The sequence below is a fragment of the Macaca thibetana genome, chromosome 17 (genome assembly GCF_024542745.1).
Source record: "Macaca thibetana thibetana isolate TM-01 chromosome 17, ASM2454274v1, whole genome shotgun sequence".
Classification (NCBI taxonomy): domain Eukaryota; kingdom Metazoa; phylum Chordata; class Mammalia; order Primates; family Cercopithecidae; genus Macaca; species Macaca thibetana.
The window spans coordinates 14,373,378-14,394,776 of NC_065594.1; the positions used below are offsets into that span (position 1 = coordinate 14,373,378).

The 21,399-nt window shown below is 35.1% G+C and overlaps 1 protein-coding gene across 5 annotated transcripts in view; it reads left to right on the forward strand.

The window, feature by feature from the left end:
- Positions 1–21,399, forward strand: part of NBEA (neurobeachin) — a 726,287-nt gene that overhangs the window by 445,157 nt on the left and 259,731 nt on the right. For all 5 annotated transcript variants that reach the window (XM_050766029.1, XM_050766031.1, XM_050766030.1 and 2 more), the window contains one exon: positions 20,376–20,500. In XM_050766029.1, coding sequence (XP_050621986.1) covers positions 20,376–20,500 — 125 coding nt within the window. The remainder of the gene's footprint in view (positions 1–20,375; positions 20,501–21,399) is intronic.

A 21,399-nucleotide genomic window follows, 5' to 3' on the forward strand; every position in this document is an offset into this window, starting at 1 on the left:
ATAAATAAAAAAATTATTTAAAATAAAATTACTTAAATTGTATTTAAATATTTTATTTGAAATAGTTATTAATGTTTATATGATTAATAACAAATATTAATAATAGCTGCCTAATATTTACAAACACTGTTATAAGTACTGTAGGGTTACACAGCTGCATGAGACGAATATCCTGATCTCTTGTTGCTTACAATCTAGTAAGAGTGTCAAGGTATAAATGCATGAGGCATTAAATGAACAGTTGAGATCCAAAAAAAGAACAGTACAATGATTAATTGCCAAATTTACAAGCAACAGTATTTTAGAGAAAGAAATGGCATGTGATACAAAATAAATATTAGAAACATAGCAAAGAAGAATACACAATTAATTGCCAATTCGATAAGCATTAAAATTTAAATGAGAAGAATAGCATAGAACTAGGAATGAACAACACAAGACTGGAGGAAACCGTCAGAAGGGAGTAAAGATTCTGGATAATGCAGTAGGAGAGATGATGCTGGAAAGAGGGCCCTCTGTGGACCCTGAGAAGCAGGATAGGAAATTTACTTCAGTATTTCTATCACTTCGGTAAATGTTGCATTAAAAATTGTTATGTTTGAAAAGAAACAAATCTGGATTTTTTGAAAACATATTGTAGAAATAGAAATGCAAAAATACATGCACTTTAGTCTGTGTGACAGTTGATGTAATTACTATTTGTTGGTGGACTCATGGCAAGCACTAGGAAAAGAGCATTATAAGAACTATTGCATCCATATGAATGAGAAATGAATACTCAGAGAAGTTACCATTTACCTAGCAGGTGGCAGGGCTGGGATTTAAACCCATATCTTAGTAGACTGTCTCATGCTGCTGCTGCTGCTGCTGCTACTGCTGCTTATATGTGCCAGGCACTGAGCTAAACACTTTACATATATTCCTTCTATCAGTTTTACAGAATCGATTTTATTTTTCCCTGTTTTGTGAATGAAAGACCTGAGGTTTAGATAATTTCTGTAGTAAAAATCATGAACTTAACAATTTTAATACCAGGCTTATAAATATGACATAGCTAATAAAACATCTTTAATATAAAATATTTTATGAGATTTTAAAAACTGATTTTGCAGTGATAGACGTAGTTTCAAAAATAATTGACAATTGTACAATTTCGCATTTAAGGATATTCATCTCAAAGTAAGTCCTTTTCTGTGGGATTTCTAACAGTAATCAAATTTTGAAGTCTTATGGGGAAGAATTTTTAATTACAATTTCTAAGAATATGTAAGCCTATTCAATTCAATATAGCAATAATTACTAAGATGAAAGAATGCCTACTTTCTTCCAAGTGTGGTAATTGCTCAATGGAATTAGATATTTCACAAGTAATTTTATAATTTTGTTAATTAAGATTAAAGTAATTATCTTGGCCCTGAGATTGCTGTAAACTGAGAGTCTAGCTCTACCGGCAGAAAAGAAAAAGAGTGTATATGAGCTCTAAAAAGGTTTGTATGCTATTCCCGCCCCCGCCATCCCCAGAAAAAAAAAAAAGAAAAAGAAAAAGAAAAAGCTGAGTCAGAAGAAGAGCTTGTTAAAGATGCAAAGAGTGAAAATGCAATTTCACATTTGTGGTAATAGAGAGCTTACTGAATAAAGCTAAAAACAAATTATTTCTCTTTTTTACTCTCCAGCCCTGCCTTCTTGTTTAATATTTGGAACCACTTTTTTCCTTCGTGTTAAAGTGAAAAAACATACTCATTGTACTAAATTTTTCCTCAAATGTTTCACCTTTAAAACCTTCCATTCACCTCAGCCAAATCTTTTTTTTTTTTTTTAATTTATTTCAGTAGGTTTTGGGGGAACAGGTGGTGTTTGGTTACATGAATAAGTTCTTAGTGGTGATTTCCGAGATCTTGGTGCATCTATCACCTGAGCAGTGTACACTGTACCCAATTTGTAGTGTTTTATCCCTCACCCCCTCCCACCCTTTCTTTGAGTCCCCAAGTCCATCGTATCATTCTTATGCCTTTGTATCCTCATAGCTCAGCTCCCACTTATGAGTGAGAACATATGATGTTTGCTTTTCCATTCCTGAGTTACTTCACTTGGAATAATGGTCTCCAATCCCACCCAGGTTTCAGTCAAATCTTTTCTGTAGGATCATACCTGGTGACCTTTAAGAACTTTAACCACCACAAGAAATCAGTTGGTGGCGCTCTAGTGGGGTGGCTCTTCCTCTTTAGTCGTAGATTAAGGAAAGCTCAAGAACCACAACTCTACTGCTCTGTCTGAACACTCAATTGTTAATTTTGTTCCTCCTCCTTTAGCTGAAATTCAGATTTTATCAACATTGTGAATAAATATTTTGTGAGAGTTGAGCTCAGTTTCCTGGACAACACACTTAAAATGCCTGCTTTTATATCTTACAGTTGCATATAGAACCTGACCAGATGTTTATGGGTTTGTTTTTTTGTTTTGTTTTGTTTTGTTTTGTTTTGAGACAGGGTCTCACTCAGTTGCCCAGGCTGGAGTGCAGTGGTGTAATCTCAGCTCACTGCACCCTCTGCCTCCCAGGTTCAAGCAATTCTCCTGCTTCAGCCTCCCAAGTGGCTGGGATTACAGGCACCCACCACCACACCTGGCTAATTTTTGTGTTTTTTCAGTAGAGACAGGGTTTCACCATGTTAGCCAGACTGGTCTCAAACTCCTGACCTCCAGCAGTCCACCTGCCTCAGCCTCCCAAAGTGCTGGGATTACAAGCATGAGCCTCTGCACCCAAACTATTATTTTTCTGTTTGTGGTTATCACATTGAAATTATCCCTTAAAGACTATAAAACCACTTTATTCCTTCAGATACCAGAAAATTAGGCTTATAGGGAGTGATAACCAAGAGACAAGAAGCAACAGCTAAGTATTTTTTGTTCTTAAAAAAACTGCTTTTCCTGAAGAAAGCAAAATAAAATAAAACCCAGATTAAAGAATCAAATATGATGACATCTAATACTCTTAGAAGACCTTTCTGCATCATTCCAAAAAAAAAAGGCTATAAGCCTCTGATATGATTATTTTAAGGACAGAATGAAGATTTCCTCTTGAATGATTTGCTCTGCCCTTTATCAAAAAGATGCATCCGTCCACTTTAATGTTTCTGGTATAAATATACTTCGCCCTTTAAAAATTACTACATAACACTAAAATCACTAGCATTGCTGTACATCATCAACAGTCAAGCTGGAGAGCCAAATCAGGAATGAACTCCCATTCACAGTTGCCACAAAAAGAATCAAGTACCTAGGAATACAGCTAACTAGGGAGGTGAAAGATCTCTATGATGAGACCTACAAACCACTGTTCGAAGAAATCAGAGATGACACAAATAATTGGAAAACCATTCCATGCTCATGGATAGAAAGAATTGATATCATTAAAATGGCCATATTGACCAAAGCAATTTATAGTTTTAATGCTATTCCTATTAACCTACCATTGAGATTCTTCACAGAACTAGAAGAAACTATTTTAAAATTCATATAGGACAAAAAAGAGCCCAAATAGCCAATGCAATCATAAGCAAAAAGAATAAAGCTGGAGGCATCACACTACCCAACTTCAAAATATACTACAGGGCTACAGTAACCAAAACAGTATGGTGGATACAAAAACAGACACATAGACCAATGGAACAGAATACAGAACCCAGAAATAAGACCAGATACCTATAGCTATTTGATCTTTGACAAACCTGACAAAAGGAAGCAAAGAAGAAAGGATTTCTTATTCAATAAATTTGGTGCTAAGATAAGTGGCTAGTCATATGCAGAAGGTTGAAACTGGACCCCTTCCTTATACCATATTCAAAAATAAACTCAAGATGGATTAAAGACTTAAATATAAAACCCAAAACTATTAAAACTCTGGAAGACAGGCTAGGCAATACAATTCAGGACATAGGCATGGGCAAAGATTTCATGATGAAGACACCAAAGCAATTCCAACAAAAGCAAAAATTGACTAATGGGATCTTTTTAAAGAGCTTCTGCACAGCAGAAGAAACTGTCAATAGACTAAACAGACAGTTTACAGAATGGAAGAAAATTTTTGCAAACTATGCATCTGACAAAGGTCTCATCCAGTGTCTTTTAGGAACTTAAACAAATTTACAAGCAAAAAACAACCCAATTAAAAAGTGGGCAAAGAGCATGAACACTTTTCAAAAGAAGATATATATGTGTCCAACAATCATATGAAAAAAAGTTCAACATCACTGATCATAGGAGAAATGCAAATGAATACCACAATGAGACACCATCTCACACCAGTCAGAATATGGCTATTATTCAAAAGTCAAAAACAACAGATGCTGTTGAGGTAGTAGAGGAAATGGAACACTTGTACACTGTTCGTGGGAGTGTCAGTCAGTTCGACCAGTGTGGAAGACAGTGTGGCAATTCCTGAAAAACCCGAAGGCAGAAATACCATTAGATCCAGCAATCCCATTACTGGGTATATACCCAAAGGAATATAAATCATTCTGTTATAAAGACATGCATGTGTATGTTCATTGCAGCACTATTCACAATAGGAAAGATATGGAATCAACCTAAATACCCATCAATGATAGGCTGGATAAAGAAAATGTGGTACATATACACCATGGAATACAATGCTTCCATAAAAAAGAATAAGATCCTGTCCTTTGCGGGTAGGTTGATGGAGCTAGAGGCCATTATCCTTAGCAAACTAACAGGAACAGAAAATGAAACACCACATGTTCTCACTGGTAAGTGGAAGCTAAATGATGAGAACACATGGACACATAGAGGGAAACGGCACACACTGGGGCCTGTCTGAGAGTAGAGGGTGGGAGGACAGAGAGGATCAGGAAAAATAACTGCTGGGTACTAAGCTTAATACCTGGATGATGAAATAATCTGTACAACAAACCCCAATGACACAAGTTTACCTATGTAACAAACCCGCACAAGTACCCCTGAACTTAAAAGTTAAAAAAAAAAGAACTGTGTAATATTAACATGATATTTCAAAATTCACTGTGAGTGAAGAGTTTACTTGTATAGTGTATTTTTCGCCTAGATATTTTATTTTGCATGTAACTAATAGTAAGTTATCATACTTTAACCAAATGGCTCTACCTTTTTCTCTTTCTGATAAATAAGTAAATTTGGAGTAAAAGTGATGCCGAGAAATAAAATATATTATTGCTGCAGTGGGCAATACAGGGGAAAAGGGAGGCAGAAGGTAGCGGAAACTACAAAGGGGGAAGTGTAGAGAGGGCTGCAGCTTAACAAAGTAGTAAAAGAAACACATACTGGAATTAAAATTTTAGACAAAATGTTACTTTCCTACCCATTGTCTTTTTTCATGTCTTTATTTGATTTGGTTGATAACAAACTTTTCTAATTATTAAGTATAGCTTATACAATCTAACTTTTATTTAATTATATTCATGCTTTTTTTGCCTAAAGTTTCATTATTATTAATTGGGGATCCTGTTTGATTTGATACTGGCATTTATCGTCTTCCTCTAGTGTGAATCGAAAATGTTTCAGAGAATTTATCAAGAATCATCATTAATAATGACTATATCCTACTGATATGCACGGAAATAAATGGGGATATAAACAAAAAGTTGAAATGCAGCTCAGTGATGTATTTACAATTCTGATTACAGAATCCTATCTTTCATTCCGTGTTTAGCAGTCACACGGAGAAGGAACAAATTAGCCTGGCTTTAAAACATTGAACTAAAAACTAGGATTTGACTGTCTGAGCCATAACTTTACAGTGTCAGAATGTGAAAGTATACCTCCTAAATGCAGAAAGGATGCATTTTTTCAGGAACTTCACCAATTAATTTGCAATGTAAATTGATATAATAACCATATAGTAATACACAACCCTGAGTATCAGAGAAAGAAGACCTTGAAAGAAGTGCTCAGTAATACATAGGCAAGAATCAAAATAGTAGTAATGGCTTGAGATATATATCAAATGTAAGTGGGGACTTCAAAAGTTTCACAGAAAAATGGAATTAAAAGATAGGAATAAAGAAATATAAACTTTATCTCTCAACATAAATGCCATCAAGTTCAGGACACTTTTGTAAGTGATATCAGCCATTTAGTCCATCCCTAAAGAACTGAGGGTCTTGGAATTTAACATGTCAGTATAGTCTTTTTTACATTATTAACTGAAGAGAAGGGTACCCTTTACAAACTTTTTAAGGTTAGGAAACAAAAAGAAGTTACAGGGAGCCAAATCAAGACTGCATGGTGCATGCCTGCTGATTTCCCATAGAAACTCTTTGAAAATTGCACTTGTTTGATGAGGGTATGAGCAGGAACATTGTCATGTCAGAGGACTCTGATGAAGCTTTCCTGGGCATTTTTCTGCTAAAGCTTTAGCTGGCTTTCTCAACACACTCTCATAATAAGCAGATACTATCATTCTTTGGTTCTCCAGAAAGTCAGCAAACAAAATGCCTTGAGCAGCCCACAAAACAGTTACCATGACCTTTGCTCTTGACCAGTTCACTTTTGCTTTGACTGGACCACTTCCACCTCTTGGTAGCCATTGCTTTGATTGTGCTGTTTTTAGGATAGTAAGTTTTATCTCCTGTTACAGTTGTTCAAAGAAATACTTCAAGGTCTTTATCCTACTTGTTTAAAATTTCTGTTGAAAGCTCTGCTCTCATATGCAGCTGATATGGGTGCATTGATTTTGGCACCCATCCAGTGGAAAATTTGCTTAATTTTAATTTCTCAGTTAGAATTGTGTAAGCTGAACCAGTTGAGATTTCTATAGTATTGGTTATTGTGTGTGCTGTTAATCATTGGTCCTCTTCAATTAGGGTACAAGCAAGATTAATTTTTTTTTTTTTGAGATTGTTGTAGATGATTTGCCTGTGCCTCTGCAAGCTTCATCTTCAACATTATCTTGTCTCTTTTTTTTTTTTTTTTTTTTTTTTTTTTTTTTTTTTTTTTTTTTTTGAGATAGAGTTGTGCTTTGTTGCCCAGGCTGGAGAGCAGTGGTGCAAACACAGCTCATTGTAAACCTTGACCTCCTGGGCACAAGCTATCCTCCTGCCTCACCTCCTGAATAGCTGGGACCACAGGCATGTGCCACCATGCCCTGCTATTTTTTTTTTTTTTAAGTTTTTGTAATAAAGGGTCATACCATGTTATCCAGGCTGGTCTTGAACTCTTGGGCTCAAGCAGTCCTCCCATCTCAGCCTTCCAAAGTGCTGTGATTACAGGCATGAGCCACTACATTTGGCTTGTCTCTTTAAAAAGTCATCCATCAACACTTGTGAAAAGAAGGGGACAATACAAGTTTTTTATTTGTAAGCTTCTGCTTTCTTTAATTGTTTCCATGAATGTTTTTTTAACCATCAATGATTGTATCATTCTTCCACCCAAACTTTACCATAAATTTGGTACTTGTTCTTAGTTCAGTTCTAGCAGGACTTATGTTGCTCTGAGAGGGGTTTTGTTCAAACTGATGTCTTATCTTTCTTAGTGCCTTACTATATCCTGTTCAGACATATAGCAAGTTAGTACAAGTTTATTTTGGTGCAAAAAATTTGAAATCCATGCATAATGTTTTCATAATACACATTTTCCATGAACCTTTTGAAGTCCGCTAGTATGTATACAGATACATATTATAGGTAAGAGATTTTGTGTGTGTGCACACATACATGCACAAACACACGGCATTGCAGTACTATATATCACTGGGAATACATCCAACAGGACACAAGACATGTTAAATGAAAGAGTGATGACCTTTCTTATGGTGGAGAACAGTGCCAGTAAGTATAGACTGTGTCTTTTCAACATATTTTGTAATCATGTTTCATTAGTGTATTCTCGTATGTGTACTTATACATTCACCTGTACAGCAAGTGGGTTCCCCCATTTTCATTACTTTGTCTCACCTCTTTCCTTCAATTTGTCAAAAATTTTAACTATAAGTTTGTTTTTATTATGAAATAGACTGAAAGCTGCATAAAGACTAGAATTATGCTGATATTTACCTAGTGTGCATGCCTCGTATTTAGTCTATGGCTTGGCTCATAGATTTGTACAATAAGTATTTGTTGACTAATGAATGAACATAGACATTACACATACAGTACTCTACATATTTCATAGTTATCACTGTTTATCCAGAGTAATTAGTACTGGTTGTAGAGAGGCAGGAAACAGCTATGCTGGTGCTGTCAATGTAGTATCCTTAAGATAGTCCATTTTCCTGGTTGCTTTCTTTACAGTGAGAAGCGGTGCAGCATAAGCAAGGAAGTCAGACTGCCTGAGGACACATTCTGCCACCAACTAGTTATATGATCTTGGGCACATTACTTCACCACTCTGTGCTTCCATTTCTTCATCTGTGCAATGAATTAATAATAGTACCTATCTCAAAAGGATTAATGAAAACTGGTGGAGTAGTGAGTAGATATGTATGTAATGATTAGAAAAGTACCTAGAACACAGAAAGCTCTCAGTAAATATTGGCCTATTTTCTTGATCACTAAAATGGTAGGAAGGGAATATTGCAAACTGTATATTGGCTCTTAAAGTTTTTGTCTGGAAATGTCTCATTTCTGCTCACATTTTATTAGCTGGAGGAGGTCACATCAACATGATTAAGTTCAAAGTGATAGAAAAGTACAATTTTAAAATGTGTATAGAACAAGGAGAGGATAACCATTTGTAACTCTCAGTACTTAACGTTTTTGTTTAATCTTGGTGGGATTAGAATTCATGCACAGAAGTCCTGACCTCAGTGATTACCACTTAACTCTTGTAGCCAAAGGGAATTTCAATTTCTCATGTATTTTATGTGTATATTTAGTAAAATATTCCTTTGTTTATTTCACTCTTTCCTCTGTTCTGTTGGATAGTTTTTGTTACTACATATTAACTAACCAATTAACATTTTCAGTAGTGCTTCACCAGGTAAATTCAGTTTTCTCTGTAGCTTATAAAGGGGAACCATTCCTGGGGGACCAAGGGGCTTTAAGGAAAATCAAGTGCATGCTCATAAGTTGAAAATGCAATTATCAAAAATGTTATTGAGGAAACTATGAGTGTCTAAACCCTATTTATCTAAAAATAAAACCAAGTTCCAGTTAATGAACATCATTATATCAATAATAACATTAATTACCATAATACAACCTAACTGGAAATCTTCCCTTCATTAATTATTGACTGTTCATATGTTCTTTTCTTGCAATAGTACACTGTTCTCATATAACCACACTCATGAACAAAATATACATATGATGCTCAATGTTTCTGTATAATTTAGTCATTAATGGCACAAAGTTATAAAGACCAAAAAATAAACTGCTTAAAAGAAAGCATATGATATCACACTCACCTTCCTAGTTCACATCATTGGAGGTATCATGCATGAGACAATAAATGTATAAGCTAACAAATCCAAACAGACTTCAGTGTAGTATGACTACCGGTGCCACTGTGGAGACAGCAGCACAGGTGGCTCCTGTCTATTCAACAGGGTACTCTCCAAATACAGGAAATCTACATTAGCCCTTCCTCATGAAAAGAAATGCTTTTATATACCAAACTGAGGACATTCATTGAAACTCTTAGAGCAATCAGATTATACTGACTAAATAGATATATAATAGGATAACATGAAGTTCTCATCATGCTTACAAATTATTAATAATAGTCACATCTACAGTTACTCTTTTTTTATTATACTTTAAGTTCTAGGGTACATGTGCACAACGTGCAGGTTTGTTACATATGTATACATGTGCCATGTTGGTGTGCTGCACCCATTAACTCATCATTTACATTAAGTATATCTCCTAATGCTATCCCTCCCCCCTCCTCCCTCCCCATGATAGGCCCCAGTGTGTGATATTCCCCTTCCCGAGTCCAAGTGATCTCATTGTTCAGTTCCCACCTATGAGTGAGAACATGCAGTGCTTGGTTTTCTGTCCTTGTGATAGTTTTTTCAGAATGATGGTTTCCAGCTTCATCCATGTCCCTACAAAGTACATGAACTCATCCTTTTTTATCGCTGTATAGTATTCCATGGTGTATATATGCCACATTTGCTTAATTCAGTCTATCATTGATGGACATTTGGGTTGGTTCCAAGTCTTTGCTATTGTGAATAGTGCTGCAGTAAACATACGTGTGCATGTGTCTTTATAGCAGCATGATTTATAATCCTTTGGGTATATGCCCAGGAATGGGATGGCTGGGTCAAATGGTACTTCTAGTTCTAGATCCTTGAGGAATCGCCACACTGTCTTCTACAGTGGTTGAACTAGTTTACAGTCCCAGCAACAGTGTAAAAGCGTTCCTATGTCTCCACATCCTCTCCAGCACCTGTTGTTTCCTGACTTTTTAATGATCGCCATTCTAACTGGTGTGAGATGGTATCTCATTGTGATTTTGATTTGCATTTCTCTGATGGCCAGTGATAGCATTTTTTCATGTGTCTGTTGACTGCTTAAATGTCTTCTTTTGAGAAGTGTCTGTTCATATCCTTTGCCCACTTTTTGATGGGGTTGTTTCATTTTTTCTTGTAAATTTGTTTAAGTTCTTTGTAGATTCTGGATATTAGCCCTTTGTCAGATAGGTTTGATTGCACTGTGATCTGAGAGACAGTTTGTTATAATTTCTGTTCTTTTACATTTGCTGGGGAGTGCTTCACTTCCAACTATGTGGTCAATTTTGGAATAAGTGCGATGCACTGCTGAGAAGATTGTGCATTCTGTTGATTTGGGGTGGAGAGTTCTGTAGATGTCTGTTAGGTTCGCTTGGTGCAGAGCTGAGTTCATTTCCTGGATATTCTTTTTAACTTTCTGTTTCATTGATCTGTCTAATGTTGACAGTGGGGTGTTAAAGTCTCCCATTATTATTGTGTGGGAGTCTAAGTCTCTTTATAGGTCTCCAAGGACTTGCTTTATGAATCTGGGTGCTCCTGTATTGGGTGCATACATATTTAGGATAGTTAGCTCTTCTTGTTGAAATGATCCCTTTACCATTATGTAATGGCCTTCTTTGTCTCTTTTGATCTTTGTTGGTTTAAAGTCTGTTTTATCAGAGACTAGGATTGCAACCCCTGCTTTCTTTTGTTTTCCATTTGCTTAGTAGGTCTTCTTCCATCCCTTTATTTTGAGCCTCTGTGTGTCTCTGCACGTGAGATGGATCTCCTGAATACAGCACACTGATGGGTCTTAACTCTTTATCCAATTTGCCAGTCTTTGTCTTTTAATTGGAGCATTTAGCCCATTTACATTTAATATTGATATTGTTATGTGTTACTCTTAAAGACATTATCATTAGAGTATTTTCTGTTGTTTTTTCTATAGTGACTCATATGTTGCAGAAGAAAATGGCAGAAGAATAACTTATATTGAAATACTAAAAGGAATGATGCAGGAGGAGTTTCCCTAAATAAACAGAAAAAACTATGTGCTTGTATATTTATGAATTTCAGTAGGAAAACAGAGTGAAGTACATGTGAGAATGAAAGGAAGAGAAATGCATGATGTTGTTTTACCACAAGAATATATGCTCACCACTGAGAATATTGCCTAACACAAAACAGATGCTCAATAAATATATTTTTGAATGAAAACCATAGAAGGAAGGATGGAAAGAAATAGATGAGAAGGAGTTTGAACAGAAAACAGATGATGATATCCTAGATTGGTAACCTGGCACAGATGCCAAATATAATGGTGTTGGAATATAAGCCTTTTATGAACATACTATTCTACAGTAGAAAAACCTCTCATGATTCATGACTTGGTGGTAAAGAATATTATCAGAAAAATGAGGGTATAAGGAAAGTATTATTTGTTTACTCTATGTTTTAGTTCATTGAGGCTGCTATAACAAAATATAGGCCGAGTATTCCTTATCTGAAACACTTGGAACCAGAGTGTTTTGAATTTAGGATTTTTTTCAGATTTTGGAATATTTTCATATACATAATGCGATATCTTGAGGGTGGGACCCAAGTTTAAAAACAGTTGTCAGCCAGGCATGGTGGCTCATGCCTGTAATTCCAGCACTTTGGGAGGCTGAGGAGGGCGGATCACCTGAGGTCAGGAGTTTGAGACCAGCCTGGCCAACATGGTGAAACCCCATTTCTACTAAAATACAAAAATTAGCCAGGTGTGGTGGCATGAGCCTGTAGTCCCAGCTCCCCGGGAGCCTGAGGCAGGAGAATCGCTTGAACATGGGAGGCGCAGGTTGCAGTGAGCCGAGATCATGCCATTGCACTCTAGCCTGGGTGACAGAGACGAGACTCCATCTAAAAAAAAAACACACACAATTGTCTATGTTTCATATATATACCTTATACACATGGCCTAAAGATTTTATATAATATTTTTAATAATTTTGTACATGAAACAATGAAACACAGTTTGTGTTAAGTACTTACATGTGGAATTTTCCACTTACGGCATCTTGTCAGCACTCAAAAATTTTGGATTTTGTAACATTTTGGATTTTCAGATTAGAGATGCTTAACCTCGTCCATAAACTAGGTAGCTTATGAACAACAAAAATTTATTTATCACAGTTCTAGAAGTGAGAAGTCCAGGATCAAAATACCAGTAGATTTGGTGTTTGATGAGGGCCCCACCTCCTGGTTCATAGAACAGTGCCTTCTCCCTGTGTCCGCACATCATGGAAGGGGCGAACAAGCTCCCTTGAGCCTATTTGATAAGGGCACTAATCCCATTCACAAGGGCTCTTCTCTCATGACCTAATTACTTTCCCCAAAGCCCCAGCACATCATACCATCACCTTGGAGGTAAGGATTTCAACATATGAATTTGGACACAAACTTTCAAACTATACTAATACCAGTGTTTCTGAACATTTCTTTATTAGAGACTACTTTTAGAAAAATGTAATAAAACTCTAGACTTCTCCCTCAAAAATACATATGTACATATCCCCATAAAATTTTGTAGACCATTTCAGTTTTGTGAATCTGTAAAACTCATCCATTGGTTAATTATGAGTGCCACATTTTTTAAATAATGTGAATGTTGGGCTTAAGATCTACCCCCACCCCCCAAAAAATATGAAAAGAGCACAGAAGTGCCAAGGAACAACACACAACTCTGTATATAGATATCGGAAGGACTAAAACCCAGAATAACCTGAGGTGCAGTCTAAAAAAGTAATAGGACTCCTCCGTCAGGTCCCACAGTATAATAGGATATAGCCAATTATCTTTCCATTTAGTGATTGTAATTTTTTGTGTCCACATATTCACTGCTAGTATATAGAAATAGAATTATTATTTGTGTGTCTATCTTGCATCTTGTGACCTTGCTTACCTCAGTCATTAGTTCCAGGAGTGTTTGACAGATTTTGCATGATTTTTTATATAGACAGTCATGTTATCTGCATATAGGGACAATTTTATTTCTTCTTTTTCTGTTTATATTCCTCTTATTTCCTCTCTTTTGCCTCACTGCATTGGCTATAAATTTCAGTACCCTGTTGAGTAAGAGTGGTAACAGCAGACATCTTTGGCTTATTCCCAGTTTTAGGTGGAGAACATTCAGTCATTCACTCTTACTTATCAAGTTAGCTATAGTTTTTTGTCGATACTTTTATCGAGTCGAAGAAATTGCCGTTTATTCCTGTTTTCCTGAACTTTTTTAAAATTGTGAATCATTGCTAAATTTTGTCAAATACCTTTTATAATGACTAATGTGATCATGTGATTTTTCTTCTTCAGCTGTTAATGTAATGCACTACATGGATTCTTAAGAATTTTTTTGTCTGTATAAAGGATGGATATTGGTCTGTAGTTTTCTTCTTTTGTACTGTTTTTTGTTTTTGTATTGGGGTGATATTAGCTACAATAATTATTGAGAAATGTGTCTTCCTCTTCTGTTTTCTGGAAGAGATTATGCATAATTGGAGTTAATTCTTCTTTAAATGTTTAATAAAATTTTCAGCTTCTACTTATGTGAATTTTCCCAGCTATCTCCTTTCCCCATTTCTTGCTCTCAGGTTTGGAGTTCTGTTGTCTTGGTACCAGTACCAGGGGTGACTGTAGCCTTGTAGTATAGTTTGAAGTCACGTAGCGTGATGCCTCCAGCTTTGTTCTTTTGACTTAGGATTGTCATCTTTTTTTTGTTCCATATTTTCTGTGAAGAAACTTAGCTTGATGGGGATGGCATTGAATCTATACAGTATGGCCATTTTCACGATATTGATTCTTCCTATCCATGAGCATGGTATGTTCTTCCATTTGTTTGTGTCCTCTTTGATTTCACTGAGCAGTGGTTTGAGGTTCATGTAAGTTGGACTCCTAGGTATTTTATTCTCTTTGAAGCAATTGTGAATGGAAGTTCTTCCTGATTTGGCTCTCTGTTTGTCTGTTACTGGTGTATAAGAATGCTTGTGATTTTTGCACATTAATTTTGTATCCTGAGGAGTTGCTTATCAGCTTAAGGAGATTTTGGGCTGATTTGCCCTAGCCAGAACTTCCAACACTATGTTGAATAGGAGTGGTGAGAGAGGGCATCCCTGTCTTGTGCCAGTTTTCACAGGGAATGCTTCCAGTTTTTGCCCATTCAGTATGATATTGGCTGTGGGTTTGTCATAAATAGCTCTTATTATTTTGAGATACGTTCCATCAATACCGAATTTATTGAGCGTTTTTAGCATGAAGGGCTGTTGAATTTTGTCAAAAGCCTTTTCTGCATCTATTGAAATCATGTGGTTCTTGTCTTTTTATATGCTGGATTATGTTTATTTGCGAATGTTGAACTGGGATATAAGTATTTTATTGAGGATTTTTTGCAATTGTTTCAGATTGGTTTGGAATGGGCTGTTGAATGAAAAGCCTCATCCTATTGGGGTTTACCTTGTTTAAACATTATTAAAATTTCCTTAGTTGTTACAGAGATGTTCATGTTATCTTTTTCACATTGGGTGAGTTGTGGTCATTTGTGTTTTTTGGTCCATTTCTTCTAAGTTGTCAAATTTATGTGTGTAGAGTCTTTCACAGTATCCACTCGTTCTTTTGATGTCTTCAGAGTCGGTAATGATATCCTCTTTTTCATTCCTGATATTGGTAATTTGTGTCTACTCTTTTTTCTTTGTCAGTCTTTTCAGAGGTGTGTCAGTGTTACTGATTTGTTTCAAAGAAACAGCTCTTTGTTTTGTTAATTTTTCTCTGTTGTTTTTGTTTTCAGTTTCACTGATTTTTATTGATTTCTGCTTTTTTTATTGTTCCTTTCTTCTACTTGCCTTTTATGTGTTCTAAAGGTGAGAATTTAGACTACTGATTTTAAATGTTTCTTCTTTTCTAATATATGCATTTAATACTATAGATTACCCTCTCAGTCCTACTTTAGTTGTGTCCAACAAGTGTTGATATTTTTTATTGTGATTTTCATTCAGTTCTGTGTTCTTTTTGTTTTCCCTTGAGAATTCTTTTTTAAATCAAGAGGTTTTTTTTCCTGCCTTCCTGTGGGTGACTTGGTCATTTTTTAGAATTCTGTTTTGATTTATCTACATTTCTTAGTATATCCCTTTGTGTAACTTTCTTAGTGTTTGCTCTAAGTATTACATTTTTTATGCATAGCCTTATCAGTCTACTGGTGCTATCATTCTATCAGTGCATGTGAAATATAGACACTTTACATCCCTTCACATCCCTTTGCCCTCCCCCATTTATAATATATTTATCTTAAATATTACCAGTAAATACACTTAGAACGACATCAGTGTTACAATTTGTGTTTCAACAGTAAAACATAATTTAGAGAACTCAAGAGGAAAAGGAAAGCCTATTATAGATAGTCATATTTTGCTTATTGTGTTCTTTCTTCCTCCCTAATGTTTCAGTGTTTCTTCTATTACTTCCCTCATGTTTACAGAACTGCCTGTAGCCTTTCTTTTAGACTCGATCTGATAGCAATAAATATTCTGGCTTTTACTTCATCTAAAGACATATTCACTTATTATTCCTGGAGGTGTCTTCATTGGCTATAGGATTTGGGGTTGACAGTTCTTTTCTTTTAGCACCTAAAAAGTATTTTGCCACTTCCTCTGGTCATCATTGTTTCTGATGTAAAATATGTTGTCATTCTAATTGTTTTACTTCTCTAAATGAGATGCCATTTTTCTCTGGCTGCTCTTTAGACTTTCTTTGCGCTCAGTTTTCAGAAATTTAATTATGATGTGTCTCAGCATGGACTTCCTTGGATTTAGTTTGGAGTTAAGTGAGCTACTTAAATCTGTACATTTATGGCTTTGCCAAATTTAGAAAGTTTTCCGCCATTATTTTTTCAGATATTGTTTCGGCTCTGCCTACTTTCTCCTCTCCTTCTAGGATTCCAGTGACACAAATGCTAAATGTTGTGCTCCACAGATCCCTAAGGCTCTGTTCACTTTTTCATCTATTTCCTTCGGTTATTTGGATTGCATAATTTCTATTATCCTGTCTTCCAATTAAGTGATTCCTCCCTCTGTCCCTTCCATTCTGCTGTTAAGCACATCTACTGAGCTTTTATTTTGGTTATTATATAATGTCAGTTCAAAAATTTCCATTTGGTTCTTCCTTACATCTTCTGTTTCTTTTCTGAGAGTTTCTATTTCTTTGCTAAGGGTATTTTTTTTTCATTCATTTCAAATATTTTCATAATTGCATATTGAAGCATATTGTCAATCATGGCTGCTTTAAATTCTTCACCATTTCAATGTTGGCATTTTGGGGTGATCTTTTTGCATACCCTTGGAGATTTTCCAGCTTCTTGGTGTGACAAGTGATTTTAGATTGAAACTTGGACCTTTTCTTATTTTTTTCTGAGAAAATTTATTTTATTTAAACCTTCTATTTAGACTTTCTATAACATGCTTCATCTGGAAGAGGGGACACTGTCTTATATCTGCTACATGGTAGTAGAAATCTAAGTTCTTCACTTGACGTCCATTGAAACCCAGTGAGTCAGGGGCTCTTCTCATACTGCTTGATGGGGGTGGGAGTTCCCGGTCCCCATGTGATGTCCACTGGTGGGCTGGCCTCGTTGTTTGTCAGCAGTGGAAGTCCTGACTCTGCAGTAGGCTTCCTCTGACACTACCCCAGTGGGGAGGAGGAGGGATGCCCCATTACTATCCAATGGGAGGTGGAAAGCCAGCCTCTCCACATGGTCTCCACTGACTCCATGTGAGTGGGGCACCTTGTTACCAGCCAGCAGCGATGAAGTCCTGGCTGCCTACTTGGTGGTCTCTGATAACACCCAGCAAGGGTGTTGGGTATCTCATTACACCTTCATGAGGGTACATGTCTGGGCTTCACCGCCATCCTTTGCTGGTGTAGGTCAGGTGGGGACACAATTTTTCTGTGATGTTTGGCTGGAGTATAGCAGTTGTCTAAAAGTTTTCCATCTTGCTAATCTGCTGTTTTCTCGTCCTTTGACTAGAGGGAGCAGGCTTTTGCTGGGGCTTTTTTTTTTTTTTGCTTTTTTTTTTGTCTGCACTCATTTGTCTATCTGGGCTGTTGGCCTCTTTGCCTCCAAGTGTGGAATATATGAAGCAAAAAGAACTCATCAATATGTTGTTCCTTATGTCCTGAGGTCCTTAGTCAGTCTACCTTCTCTCACCTTTCAGAGCCTTCTCTTTTTTGAAATTTATTTTAATAGGTTTCTGGGGAACAGGCGGTATTTGGTTATGTGAATAAGTTCTATAAGTGGTGATTTCTGAGATTTTGGTGCACCCATCACCTGAGCAGCGTACCCTATACCCAATGTGTAGTCTTTTATTTCTCAGCCACCTCCCACCCTTTCCCCTGAGTCCCCAAAGTATGTGTGTGTGTGTGTGTACATATATATGTATATATGTGTGTATATATACATGTGTATATATATACGTGTGTGTATATATATAACATTTTCTTTATCCACTCATTGACTGATGGGTATTTGGGCTGGTTTCATATTTTTGCAATTGCAAATTGTGCTGCTATAAACATTTGTGTGCAACTATCTTTTTTGTATAATGAATTCCTTTCCTCTGAGTAGATACCCAGGAGTGGGATTGCTGGATCAGATGGTAGATCTACTTTTCTTTCTTAAAGGAATCTCCACACTGTTTTTCATTGTGGTTATACCAGTTTACGTTCCTACCAACAGCGTAAAATGTTTACATTCTCACCACATCCACACCAACATCTATTTATTTTTATTTTTTTGATTATGTTCATTCTTGGAGGAGCGAAGTGGTATTGCATTGTGGTTTTGATTTGCATTTCCCTGATAATTAATGATACTGAGCATTCTTTCATAGGTTTGTTGGCCATTTGTATATCTTATTTTGAGAATTGCCTATTCATGTCCTTAGCCCACTTTTCAATGGGATTGTTTGTTTTGTTCTTGCTGATTTGTTTGGATTCCTTTTGCCCAATGTATAGATTATGAAAATTTTCTCCCACTGTCTGTTTACTGCTTATTTCTTTCACTGTGCGAAAGGAAGCTTTGTAGTTTAATTAAGTCCCATCTATTTATCCTTTTTTTGTTACATTTGCTTCTGGGTTCTTGGTCTCGAAGTCTTTGCCTAAGCCAATGTCTAGAAGAGTTTTTCCAGTGTCATCTTCTAGAATTTGTATGGTTCAGGTCTTCAGAGTCTTCTTATGTTTGTTTTATATATCCTTTCCAGAACTGTTCAGCTGCCCTTACAGAAGAATAGGGAACACTATGTCTAGGGCTAGAAATTTTAGATAACATTAGATCTCTGACGGCTTTTGGTGAATTCAGTTACTTAATTTTAACATAATCTTACTGAAAATCAATATAGCCTGATTTTAGCATGGTCTTCCTTAAATTACTGGGGTTAGTTTGTATTTGTAAGGATAGGAATCATCCTATTTTAAATTAGAGAGATATACTATTTATTACTATTATTCATCAAGTAATCATTATTTAACAGAAGAATTCAGTTATAATTATGATGTACAGGAAAAATAAGTGCATTAAAGTATACTTTAAAGACTTACAATTTTAGTTCTTTTTATATGCCCTTTATACTATCAGGTTTTTATAATGAAATTATAGATAAAAAATTATATAGCCATAAAATCTAAAATGCCTTTCAAAATGAAATTATTTTTCTCAATGGCCAGACATTGAAAAAAATCCATAGTTTTTTTTGAAATTAAAAAAATGTTTTCATTAATTCAGTGAATATTTAGTAAAAACATGCTGTGTGCCAGACATTGTGCTAGAAATATAATGATGAGCAAAACATACATAGGTCCTGCCTTAATCAGACTTAAAGTGTTCTTCTACAGTAAAATATCAAAATAATTAATGAAGTGAAATCTTCTAGGAAAGTATTTTATATGTTTTTATGAATACTGCTGCTCTGGAAAATTAGAATATTATAAAAATTGACTTCTTAAGCAGTGGTATTTATTACTAATGTTTACTGAAATTAAACTAACAAACAAAAATTGTATCATTATCACAAAATATTTCATTGGCTATATAATGGGCCTATTTACATCATTTCTGAAATATCTCCTGGATTTTTAGTATTGGTTTGGAGTATAAAAGACAGTGATGGCCAATGTTGGCCATGGCTATTAATGGTTTATATTAGTTGAAAGCTGTAAAATCATCCAAGAACCCTATTAGCATTAGAATAATAATTTACCAAGACAATTACCACATACTGGAAATTTTTGCAGCTCTAGTTCAGTATTATTAATAATGGATAAAATTGCATTTTTCTCAGGTTGCTGTGGGCAGTGGGGAATTATTTCAATGAATATTTCAGTGCATTATTTTAATCATTTTTCCACCAAATCCAAGTGGGCAATATTTTATACTTCTTAATTCAGCCTACTAAGAAACCATGGTCATTAAATTGTAAACTATTTGTAGTGAGGTGTATTCTGTGATTTACATCCCTTGTTAAAAATAGTGTAAAAGAAACAAACTGTACCATTAATACTTGTAATTTGATGTTGCATTTGTTACTAAACTCCACATGATTAATGCTTTTAGTAGAAATAAGAAAATTTAAAAAATAAAAAGCAGAGCTGAGTGGTATAATGCCTGAAATATAAGAATGTTATTATTTTAAGTCTTTTTCAGTTGTAGAGGGAATATATATATATGTATATTTCACGCTTGTATTTGTGTATGTGTATATATGTATATATATATATTTATATATATGTGTGTGTATATATATAATGTGTATATATATATACACATTATCTTAATTTTTCAATGAGACCAACAAAATAACTTCAATTTTATAGAAAAATGTATTTCCAGTTATACATTGTTATTAATAGGGATTACTTTTTTTCCCTCTACTCTTAGCCAATTGCATGATTTCTGGCGTTTGGATTACTGGGAAGATGATCTTCGTCGAAGGAGACGATTTGTTCGCAATGCATTTGGCTCCACTCATGCTGAGGCATTGCTCAAAGCTGCAATAGAATATGGTTAGTACCAATGCTTCTTCCACAAAAATACTTCTGGATGTGAGGTAACTCCTTGTGTTTGAGAATTCCTTTTTTTTTTTTTCACTAGTATTTAATGTTCTCCATATCATGAGTCAGAAATATTTTGTTCTGCTTTATCCTTCAGCATCATTTAGGTTACTGTTAATCAACCCATTATTTCTCAGACTAGATATCTTTTTATAGCCTTCAACTTCTTTTTAAGAGATAAATGGACTTCACATAGTTATTAACTAACATCCCTTTCATATATCCTAAAACAAGAATAAAATTAATTTCTTTTTCGGTGTCTTTCAAACTTTGATGACCAAGACTCATAGTAAATAAAAAAATGACCCTGATCCTGTACTCAGACCTATATATTTTATGTATAAATTTGTTTCTGTGTACACACTTACATATACTTCATTAATATACATATACACATGTAATATGTATACATATGTATACAGTGAGTATATGTTTATGTATGCATATACATATTGTATATATAACTGAAAAAATGTTTTATTAAAAACCTCTTTATATGATATTTTGTTTTCATCCCACCTATTCTTTTCAGTTTAATAAAATATAATTTAAAATCTTGTTATAACCTGCCAATTTAAATTTCCAGTTCTCCAATGGACTACAAGTCTGAAAAAGATGGTCTCCTACTTACAGTATCATTAATTATCACACTACAATAGAACTGTACCCTAAATTGTTCTTTATAAATTGTACAATAAATCATAAATATCAAAATATTTTTGTAGTTTAATAAAAATGCTGCTACTTTAGATTGCTTTCTGCTAAGAAATATACTTAGGAACATTTGGTCTACTTGCCCATTTTTCAGTGCTGTAACAAGTTTAAGTTTGATGGGGCATATCAGAATTTTA